The 11331-nt window shown below is 41.8% G+C and overlaps 1 protein-coding gene across 2 annotated transcripts in view; it reads right to left on the bottom strand.

Moving 5' to 3' along the window:
* Positions 1–309: 309 nt before the first annotated feature.
* Positions 310–11331, bottom strand: part of jmjd1cb (jumonji domain containing 1Cb) — a 117842-nt gene continuing 106820 nt past the window's right edge. For both annotated transcript variants that reach the window (XM_020640574.3, XM_020640583.3), the window contains 12 exons: positions 11013–11137; positions 9813–10047; positions 9394–9614; positions 8760–9170; positions 8397–8565; positions 8199–8289; positions 7916–8046; positions 5240–5362; positions 4319–4458; positions 4040–4216; positions 3469–3600; positions 310–1899 (listed from right to left, as the gene is read on the bottom strand). In XM_020640574.3, the coding sequence (XP_020496230.2) occupies positions 1813–1899; positions 3469–3600; positions 4040–4216; positions 4319–4458; positions 5240–5362; positions 7916–8046; positions 8199–8289; positions 8397–8565; positions 8760–9170; positions 9394–9614; positions 9813–10047; positions 11013–11137 (2042 nt within the window). In that variant the 3' untranslated portion in view covers positions 310–1812. The remainder of the gene's footprint in view (positions 1900–3468; positions 3601–4039; positions 4217–4318; positions 4459–5239; positions 5363–7915; positions 8047–8198; positions 8290–8396; positions 8566–8759; positions 9171–9393; positions 9615–9812; positions 10048–11012; positions 11138–11331) is intronic.

The raw sequence follows: 11331 nt of genomic DNA, 5'->3' as shown, positions 1-11331 counted from the left end.
TTTTATGTGTTTGTAGTTCGAGCACTTCTCCATGAGCTGACATTCCTCTTGGTCTCACCCTAAGTCCCCTTCTTGTGGTGCCTGGACTCTGATCATGTTCGGGTTCTGACCTTGCTCTGGTTTTTGTTGGGGTATTCTTGTTGTGTGTTGGATGTCTCTTAGGTGGGTTGCTTTGTTCTTTTGTTGTTTGTGTTCTTATGCTTTGTTGTGTTTGCTTCTGCACTTATCAAAGCACTTTGTAAACCTTTGTTTTTAAGTGCTATACAAATAAAGTTATTATAATTATGATTAAATACCCAACACCAAATGTTTGATAAATCCATTTTAATGGAAAATGTAAAACCCTTTTGAACTTCAATGTACAAAGCATGTAACACTTGCACTTTAAAATTTGAAATTGAAGCAAGCCATGTTTTAAAAAAATACCTCAGTGAATGTATATATGTATATATTTACACATTATAGTAAACTTTTTCATTATTTCATCTTTTAACTTCAAAAGTTCACCATAGTAAATCTTAACAAAACAAAAACAAGACAATTCATTCTTTCTTAAATAAATTACATCTTTTTTTCTAAATGTATTAATTTTACAGCAAATACTTTTTTTGTCATAAAATGCTGAGGAGTAGAAGCGTTTTTGATCTTTCTTTACATAATACAACTTTACAGTCTTTACAATAGTTTGGCAGTTCATTAAAAAAATGTTATGGCATGAGGACTGTAGAGCATCAACATTTCCCAAAGATACAGGCATTGTGTGTGTGTGTGTGTGTGTGTGTGTGTGTGTGTGTGTGTGTGCGCATGTGTGTGTGTGCGTGTGCGTGTGCGTGTGTGTGTGTGTGTGTGCATGTGTGTGTCCTCCATCACAGTAGAGCCGTATTACAACTGAAAATCACATAGCAAAAGAAAACAACGGAAACTGTACATGTCACATTTACATTAATGCTTTTTTGTTTCAATAACATCGCACAACATAGAGTTATAAAATAAATACATCTTCACAGAGGAAATAAAAACAACATCGGTATGAAAAGAAAATTAAGAACAAAACAGCAACAGATAGAAGTAGAACGAAAGGACGAGAACTGACAGGTTACAGAAGGAACGACAAACGAGGGAGCAGCGGAGCTCGATGCCCGCTGACTTGAACATCTGAGAGATTCTCTTTTGCATTTTTTCCCCCTCACATCTTTTTTTTTTTTCTTCTTCATTTTTTTTAAAACAGCAGAGATGACAGTTGGGGTCCTGATGCTGCTTGCTTGCTGCTGGTGATGCTGTCGTGATTGGCGAAATTGTCCCGTCCAAATGGGCTGCTGCTGTTGCAGACAGGGATGAAACCTCCTGGCCTTTATAATCCACAGCTGATTACAGCGTCTCCATCAAACCGGTGAATACTAGCTTAGACGACCGTCTCCATGGAAACTGGAGGATGGAGCAGGATGCACCTTCAGTCACACCTACAAAGAGTCCGGTTTCAGAGGAGGCCTCTATTGCACTTTGACTGCAGCGTAGTGTCCCCTTTGTGTTGTGAGTCCATGAAACACAAAGATGAGGTGTCGGTGGTGGTCCAGGTTTAATCCCTGTCAGCCCAGCAGACCCTCAGGTTTAAGATTTTGTCTCCTCTTGGCACTGAAGGTTAAGGGAGGTGATACAGGCGGGCGTGCCTCACTGGATGCCACCTGGTTAGCTCACAACGCGAAGTCCCCATGACACAGTCCTCCTGGTGAGGATGAGGGGGGCGCGGGGCGAGCGAGGTGCTGATGGGAGGCGTGTCCCTCTCTGGAAGGCACAAAGGAGACCGAGGTGGCGTCATGAGTTCTCTTCCTCGTCATCTTCCTCTGAGCTCTTCAGGGAGTTCACCGCTTCCTTCACACAGTGGAACAGGATGTTCTTCACCTGAGGAGGAGAAAGAGAGAGAGAGAGAGAGTTTACACAGCTGCTCTTGTTACAAAACCATCTCACTACAGGTATCAGCCGAAGACGAAGCCTGTGACGAAGCCCAGAATTACTCCTTGCCTTTTCTATGGAATCATAAAACCCTATCAAACGGCATGTGTCCTTCTGTGTTGCTGATGTTTGTACATTTTGCAGGCTAGAACACAACAATGCCATGATGATAACAGTTGTCATAACAGTGGGACCAAGATGTCCACCTATGTGCCGGCATCAGATGTAGTAAGAGAGGCGTAACCGGGGCGAGAAGGGATCACTGAAGGACAGTGGAGCCAGCAGGGGAGAACAGCGCTGTGTGTGTGTGTGTGTGTGTGTGTGTGTGTGTGAATGTCTAAGTGTGTGTAAGTGTGTGTGTAAGTGGAGCTTTAGCTGTGTCTTTACATATCATGCTTCTGCAGCGTCACAACAAAATGTGATGTCACAGACTGGGACACCATTTGTTTGTTGTTGTAATGACCGCAGGGCTTCATTACCCTGCTGTTGCGGAACTGCAATGTGTCAAAGGAAAGCATTTCAGCCTTTTTAATGCTCTAGTGTTTTTCTACCCTGCAGCCTGTCAGTGAGAACACAGCCAGGGTGCCGACACACACACAGATGGTGACTCATACACCTTTCACAGTCCCCGTCTGTGGTAGAATGAATGTGTGTGGAGTGAATTCAAAACAGAGGGACATAATGTTCAGAGAACATCTCAGACGATGACTCACTCTGACACTTTGTCCTTACAATCCCATCATTCTTTTGTCAAGGTAAAATCCAGAATACAAGTTGCACTGGTATGTAAGACACAGACTGTTGTTCAGAGTCTCCCAAAGGGAAAATGGATTTAACTCTTCACCTCTTCACAAGTCCACAATGTACCGCTTCTCTGCAGCTGTGTAGCTCTTTGTATTACTGTCTGTATTCACCATGTGGAGTTTGCGTCCTTATTAGTACCAGTACAGTAGCCGAGTTCTTACTCTTCATTAACATTTATAGTGTGAAGTTCAGACCGAGAGTCACTCTGCCCACCTCCCCTGGTCACTTTAATTCAGAGTGTTTTCAATCAAATCAGCATCCCACAAGCCTTATTTGCGTAACAGAATACAACTTGTTCTTTTAAATGCACTAAATGACCAAATGAGGGAGGAAAGCTGGTAAAAGGTGGCGACGCCCACCTGGTCCGTGTCGGTATCTAGCCCATCATGTTCAGCACAGAGAAGCAGCCACTCACAGTACACACAATGAATGATGGTGGCGGCTGCACTTGTGATCATGATGCCGCACGTCTTAAGATTTTTTTTACTTGTGCATCAGTTGCCACTGCTAAATAAGACTCCGCCTACTTTTTGTATGAAATGTTGGTATTAAAGTGTCTCTTATACAACACATTTTACTGAAACTGCTATTCGTTTACTTTTTAAGTTATCTTATATTCTGAGACAAGCTCACTTTATTTATGCTCTCATGTTATATCTGTTTTCATTCTTAATGCTTATTTTGAATATATTCAAACTCTCTGTGGTTCATCACCTGAAGTTTATCTTCATAGTTGACCTCCTCTTTGTTGGGTCGGAGCTCCTGGGTCAGGTGGAAGGAGTTGGCCACGTGCTCAGGAGACACAAAGTCGTTGATGACCTGAACACAGCTGTGGAGGTTCTGGACCTGTGAGACAAAACGCAGAGAGGATGTGAGCACACCCCGAAACTCAAGACAACAACTGGACACAAACGGAGGGTGAGCTCACATGTACATGACACTGACACCAATCAACAACATCTAAAGGGTTTGCAAACATTACAGTACGGTCAATACAACTTTGATATGATACTATCTGTAACCTCTGTCTGTTTCAAAGAGTCATGATACACAAACCTCTCACATCTCTGTGATGTGATACCCAAGACCTGGTAAACATCTTGAAGTATCAAACATTTTTTACAACCTTTCATTACAATATCGAGCAGAATCACATAGACCAAAGTAGACCAAAAATGTAAGAAACAATCAGTATGGACTTAGTGAAATCTGAAGTGAATGTGTCATCTAGGACAAACACAGTGCTTCATGGTTAGTGTGCGGTGTGCAGGGATGTTGTACACACCTGGTGCATTGCCCCTGCTGGTATCAGTACAGAGTCTCCCAGGAACTGAACCACAGTCCAGCCCTGAACTCCTTGTTCATCGAGCAGCCGCTGACGCTGCTTCCTGCTGAGGTACAAGCCATGCTCTCTGATTGGGTCCTGTTCAGAGGAAACATCCAATCCCTGCTCCTTACAGGCCTGAGGTGGTGTTTGGAAAGTTGAAAAGAAGAGAGCGGCTTTAATATTTGCACTGATTTCACCATCTTTCAAGTTCTTGGGATGGCTCATCAGAGTGCTAACCTTGTGCAGGAACTCTCGCACTTTGTCGATGTCTCTGTTGAGGTAGATGTGCCACAGCGCCCCCGGTGTCTCACTGGAGTCTTTCAGCCGCCTCCGAACTCCCTCGTCCAGATCTTCCTCCTCCAGACGCTTCAACACTCCTTCAAACACACACACAGGTTTTCAAGTTTGAATTAACTTCCATTTTCAATCTTAGAATTTTCCACCTAATGATCATAATCTGTAAACATTTTCACTCTTCAAGAAAGTCATAAATCAATACGATGCCTGCTTCATTTCCTAATAATCCAACATCTTTAGTTTCTAATCACAAACTACAAAAACATGAAAGTAACTAGCTTAATTTTTCTGAACCATGTCAGCCTCTTGCTCAGTGTGGATGGATTAACCTGTTTTCACTTGAGCTGTGGAATATGTTTGTATTAATATTTCTGATGTTGTCTCTTGATGCCTGCTGTAGAGCGTATTTGCTTCAGGAAAATAACAAAGTTAAAGTTAACATCAAATCAAAAATCTAAATCTAATCTAATCAAATCTAAATAAATGACTAAACTTGGTACTGCTCCTTTTTTCAGATCTTTTCATATTTTTTATAAGAGGTGGTAAGACTAAAGATAAGTAACCACACAGTCCTGGTATATTTAATTCAGGGACACAGACTCTTTTGTCCAGATACGAGTGCGGACGACAGGATTTAGCTGCACTGTTAAAGCAGAATCTGCATGTTCCTAGAATTAAAAACAGGGCTTCTCTGACTTTGTTTGTTCATAAAAAAAAGGTGATGAGGTGTGACACCTTGCTCTAAACCCATTCCCCTCCCATCTATTCCTTATTCCCCATCAAATGATTTTCTTCTTTACACACTCATCAGTAATAAATACCTTCATGTTAAAGGTTTTCACTGATCATTTTGAGCCTTACCAGTTTTGGACAGGACTCCGTTGCCTTTTGCTACTCCTACATAGACCAGAACGGAGACCACATCTGAGACTTCCACATGAAGGTTGGCAGTCCCAAAGTCTTGGTCCTGGGACGCAGCTACACCTGCAGAGAGAGAAACACTCATTCATGAGAAGGGCAGGTTGGGGCTAAATCTTCTAGGGTTGTGAGGATACCAGAATTTGAAACTTTGATATGATACAATTAATCTCAAACGATATTGATACCCGTTTTGATATCACCAAATGAGTGAAGGAACTTAAAAATCAATTGTTAAACATGAAGTTCTCCAATGGTTGTTCAAGCAGTGGAGTATCGTGTTCCTTCTTCTAAGGTTGAGTTTGTATTCACACTCTCAGCACACAGACTTTTTGCTTATCTTGTAAAAATAACTCTAAATGACTGGTAGTAAAAGTGATAGTTAAAGTTAGGTTCATAGAAAATGACAATTTAAATTGAAATCAATTGTATTAAATCATTTACATTTAAAATGGTTTCTAATAGAGATTTCAAATTCCTGATATTTTCAGGGTGAGCTGCACGTGTAAACATTTTTCGCTCAGACTTTATCCAGAGTTTCTCCTGCCTGCCTTCTAGTATTTCCTCTGCATAAAGTAAAAGTGAGCTGATGTGAGAACTCAGCAGGATAAAATCAGGAGAATTCACCTTGAGCCAGTTACAGGGGGTGGTGACGTTACACGTGATTAAACGGCTGCATTTTGTGTTCTGTTCTCTATGGAGCCAGGACAGTGACAGCTAAATGTACATAACATGAAAATAACATTTAGCATTGAAAACACACCTGAACTGAAATAAAGAAAGATTGGCATTGAAACACTTGTATTGTAAAAATGTGTATTGGCACTGAAACAGATATTGGCGCTGAAAAAAGTTTCAATGAAGAGCAAAAAACATGCATTAAAAAATATTTTATTTTATTTTGATAGCTTTTGCATTCTTGTGTGTTTTTCAGTGACTCTCTTCTGATGTTTTCTCCATGACAGATTTTTTTCAATGACAGATTTTTTTTTTACGATGACAGATTTTTTACATTGTGTGCGGTTTTCGGTTTCAGTTCTCTGTCACCTTTCTGGCGTGGAGGGGAGGGTTTGAGGGGAGGGGACAATGAGAGCGTGATTTACATATAATCTGCATATCGACGAGAGCCAACTCTGTCTATGCTCTGAACCCGCCGTCCGCTCTGATACCTCCAGCATGAATGCAAACAGCAATTGCTTCTACGAGTTCACCTGGAGCTCCCAAACCACAGGTGTCAGAGGTGAGTCCCTTTCTCTCTGCTGTTGTCTCTTCACATAGAAACGAGAATGTACATTATGCTCGGTGGTTTACCGGAGGTCCACTGGAACAAGCGCTAATGTTAGTTTATAGGCATAGCCATCTAACCTGTGGCCGACGCTAGTTAAGCCCCCAGCCCTGTGGTGACCACTTTTTTCTGCAGCCACAAGTAAACTTTAACCCCTTTCAGTTCTATGTGAAGAGACAACAGCAGAGAGAAAGGGACTCACCTGACACCTGTGGTTTGGGAGCTCCAGGTGAACTCATAGAAGCCATTGTCGTCAGAGTGTCTCTTCATGCTGTAGATATCAGAGCGGAAGGCTGGTTCAGGGTCAGTTCTCGTCAATATGCAGATTACATGTAAATCACGCTCTCATTGCCCCCTCCCCTCAAACCCTCCCCTCCACGCCAGAAAGGTGACAGAGAACTGAAACCGAAAACCGCACACAACGTAAAAAATCTGTCATTGAAACAAAAAAGCCATGGAGAAAACATCAGAAGAGAGTCACTGAAAAACACACAAGAATGCAAAAGCTATCAAAATAAAATGAAATATTGCTCTTCATTGAAACATTTTTCAGCGCCAATATCTGTTTCAGTGCCAATACACATTTTTACAATACAAGTGTTTCAATGCCAATCTTTCTTTATTTCATTTCAGGTGTGTTTTCAATGCCAAATGTTATTTTCCATGCCAACATTTAGCTGTCACTGTTCTCCAGCATCTTCTTCTCCGCACTTTTTTTGATATTGTGATTCCGTTGAACTACACATAGCATTGATATAAAGGGAAAATATTCACACTGAAGCGCTGTATAGGGGACTTCTGTGTTGCTCTATTAATGCCATGTCTTGTTTAGGGAGACCCCCCCTCATACATGTTTGTTTTTTTGCTTAACCCCTCCAACTGTCAGCCCTGTCACCACGCAGTGGAAGAGAGACGGCCCCGCCCACTCTCTCTAGAGACACAAGTACAACTGAAGGAGAATAAACAGACTTTCCAAACTGAAGAAAAGATTTTCCTTAAAAAAATAAATTAAAAAAAAACACAATCAAATAAACTTTAAGATTTATCTTGTGACTAAAAAATGATCGCAGAATCTTGTTTCCATATATTTATCAGATTATCTGCTGTATCTGCTCGTTCCATCTCAAAAACTGGTGAGTAAGGATGGGAGGGGCAGGGGAAGTGTGTTGGGGGGAGCTGAGGGATGAAGGAGGTGTGTCCAAAGAGAGCATTTATTTTGTTGTGAAAATCTGCTCTAAAGGTGGCATAGGAAGCCTTTGTCTTATCAAATTCTCCTCATTGATCTCCTGACTCCTGTACGTGAGAATGAGAATTGAGGTTGAATCGTCACCTACCGTAGGCACAGCACAGTCTTGGCCCCAGATCTGGCCTGACAAAGAAAGATGGTAGGTGGGAGGCCAGGTTTAAGTTCCCCTCTGGATCAGAGTACTCAGGCAGGGGCAGGTTCTTCATCAAGTCATCATATCTGCAAACACACCTCTTTTAGCTTACAAACAGTTTTTCATCTCCTGAACTCGATTAAGCATGTTTAGGTTATCAGATGTTTGCTTTTGCATTTTTCAGTTTTGAAGCTTGAGAAGGAACAAAAGAGGAGGAATAAGAGGTCTGTGGTCAAACCTTGAGGGCATGAGGGCCATGAACTCTTCTCCAGAAGGCCAGTCCTTCAGTCTGTAGACCATCGGCTCTCCATCCTTGGACTTGGGCCGTTCTGAAAAGGTAGGAAGACTTCAGTTAGACTGGATCAACATTTCGTTCATACTGACATAATGTGTAAGGCAGCTTTCTGATGAATCAAACAGAAACAGTGAAACTCACTGGTGATGTCCTCAAATCCATCCCAGAACTCTTTGATCCCAGAGTTGGACAGCACCTGGTCTTTGCAGTTCAGGAGGTCCCCCTGGTGGTCCGCAAACTCCTGGTTGAAGGAGTCAGCTTTCCACAGAGTGGCATTGAGTCTCTTATGGATCCCTGACACCAACACAGGCTGAACAAACACAAAAGCAATAAGAATGTTGTGGTTATTTTACACGGCGTCACTGTATACCGTTTGTTAATTTACTTTCAGGCATCAGGAAGTTCTGAAAGCAGATTGTTCAATTAAAGCTTTTAATTTTGTATGTTCATTATCATTACAATACTCCAAGTTTTAGTTGTTTTATTATGAAAGCTGCTGGGTACCTGTCCGTGTTTCCAGCACTCTCTGAACAGCTTCCAGTTGTTCTGATTGCGGTGATCTTTGAGCCACAGTAACCGTCTGTTGTTTAACCAGCAGTGGGGGATATCTGGATACTGATAGGTAGATTCTTCTTGGGCCGGAGTGGTAAGAGGCGCTGACTTCTTCCTGTCTGGTTTGACATCCTCGGTGCTGACAGGGACAGGGCTGATGTTGTTGTTGCCGACCTGGGTGACAGGCTCCTGCTTGATGACCTCCTGCTTGATGACCTCCTGCTTGATAACCTCCTGCTTGATGACCTCCTGCTTCATTGACAGTTTAGTGATGTTCTGGCGACTGGCAGGGATTTTATTCTCGACTACTGAAGCAATGATGTCATCAAGGATGTTGGGCATGGTGCGCCCTACTTTTCCAGTCTGTTGAAAGAATAGGAAGAGAAAAATACTGTTTTGAAAAACCTGATTTTGAAAAAAAGAGCTCAGCAGTACAGTAAACTGACAAAGATGATAGTTCAACAGATGTCATGTTTCTGCTCCCTTTGTATGTTGTTTATCCTTGATCTCCAGCATGCTGAGTTGGGAACATTTTTACCAAAAAACAAAAACAAAGGTGCAGCAATCATCATGTCAGTGTGCTTACCTGTGAAGCAGATGTGTAGACTGGTGCAAAGGCGATCCCTGCATCAGTAGAGCCCAGCTTCAGCTTCCCTGCTGTGGTGGTGAGCAGATCTCGGAGTGTGGAGCCCTGCTCAGAGCTATTAACCACGAGTGAGGTGGTTTTACACTGCTGCAGGACCTCCAGGCTGTCCCCCTCCTTGTCCTGCTTCACCGTTTTACCCAGGATCACTGACTCTTTGTTTTCTGACAAAAAAAGAAAAGCAGGAAAAAGGAGGGCAAGGAGGTTAATGTAGGTCAACTTTCTGATATTTCATTGAGGTAAATAATATACAAAATACCTCCCTAAGGGAACATAAAGATTTAGAAGAACTCATACAAGTAGCATTGACTAATAGTTATGACTGTATTGATTCTAAACTTAACAACAGAACTTCCGCTCACCTTTCTTTTCTTCCCTGGATTTCTGCTCCGCCAGGTCAGCCAGGAAGTGCAGAGGGGACTGGGACTCTGGTGGGGTGACAGGAGAGCTTGCTGGGTCGCTGCCTGGACTGCTCCCCCCTCCACCTCCCCCGTTGGTCTCGGCCTTGGTTCCTCCTTGGTCAGAGTTCTGCTGAGAGCCCGGCTCACTTTTCACCAGAGACAGCTTGTTACTGTGATTCAGGACGTTCTGCAGAACCTGGAAGAGGGAGGAGTCAGGTTCAAGTTGGGTTCTTAAGATGTTTGGGTTCATGATGTTTGGATTTTGGTTTTATTGGTTCTTCTTCTTTTGTTGTTTGGGTTCTATTGCATTTTCTTGCATGTCCGGGCACATTATAAACCCTTGTTTTTAAAGGTGCTTTACAAATAAAGTAACTCTCATTATTATTATTCTTTGTTTTCTGATGTAAAAGCACAAATAAATGATACAAAAAACTCACCCTAACGAGTCACTAAGACTAGAGCCTAACAGCAGCACACAGTAGGTTTGTGTTTCCGTTTACAGCTGCATATCTCAATAGCATGAGTCGTTATGAGGACTGTAGCTGTTGTGTACGACATAAAGACTTCTTATTCATAATATTAACAAGAACACAAACAGATATTGTCCCATAGTTTTGATCAATAAGCTTTTAAAAAAAGTCTGGCTGTGTGATCGGCATTGCTCCTGACTCACTTGAAGTTACCTCTGATAAGAGAACGAGGACCAAACTAAAAACAGTTCTGATCTTTGAAGGCAATCCTTTGCACAGTGTTTTTAGAGGACTCCTAAGCTCCTTCAGTGAGCGACTAGTGATGCCTCAGTGTTCAACTGAACGACTCAGGAGGTCATTTGTTCCAGCAGCAGTCCGATATGTTAATGAACACTTTTAGTTTTGGCTCTGATTAATGGCTGTGTCTGTTATTTATTGACTTGTTGTGTACTGTGATTGTGCTGTCCATATTGTTTGTTGTGTGAATTAATTGACCAGGTGGCAAATGAGTTCAACCTTTCAGTCATTATACTTATTGTTTCAATAACTCTTCTATGCTTAATCTTGTCTCTTAAAAAAATCTACATAAATTGTCTAAACTTCCGTTTACAGAGAATTCAAATCATCGTTTGAGGTAATAATCAAAAGCAAAAAAAAAAAAACATTCAGCATCAAGATGAGTCAACAGTACCTGTGAGACTCCGTTGGTGACTGGCAGTTTGCTGAGGATGTTTTGTTTGTTGGTGCAGGGACAGTGGGATTTGATTTTGTGTTTTTCTCTCAGAGAGTGCATGGAGGAAACCAACTCCGTCAGCACTGAAACAGGAAAGGCATGCAACATTTTATAGAAAGAAGATAAAAATAAAATAAAATAAGGATCTGTCTTTAAATTCAACACAATATTGCCAGAAAGGGGTATTATAACCAAACGACAGAAAACCAATGAAAAGTGTTTTTGTTGTATTTGTTGTTTTGGCTACTTCATTTCACAAACATCAAATCAAACAAAG

This window comes from Labrus bergylta, chromosome 21 (assembly GCF_963930695.1).
Source record: "Labrus bergylta chromosome 21, fLabBer1.1, whole genome shotgun sequence".
NCBI lineage: Eukaryota > Metazoa > Chordata > Actinopteri > Labriformes > Labridae > Labrus > Labrus bergylta.
The sequence above is the reverse complement of the archived record's forward strand: the minus strand, read 5'-3'. Positions and strand labels throughout refer to the sequence as shown.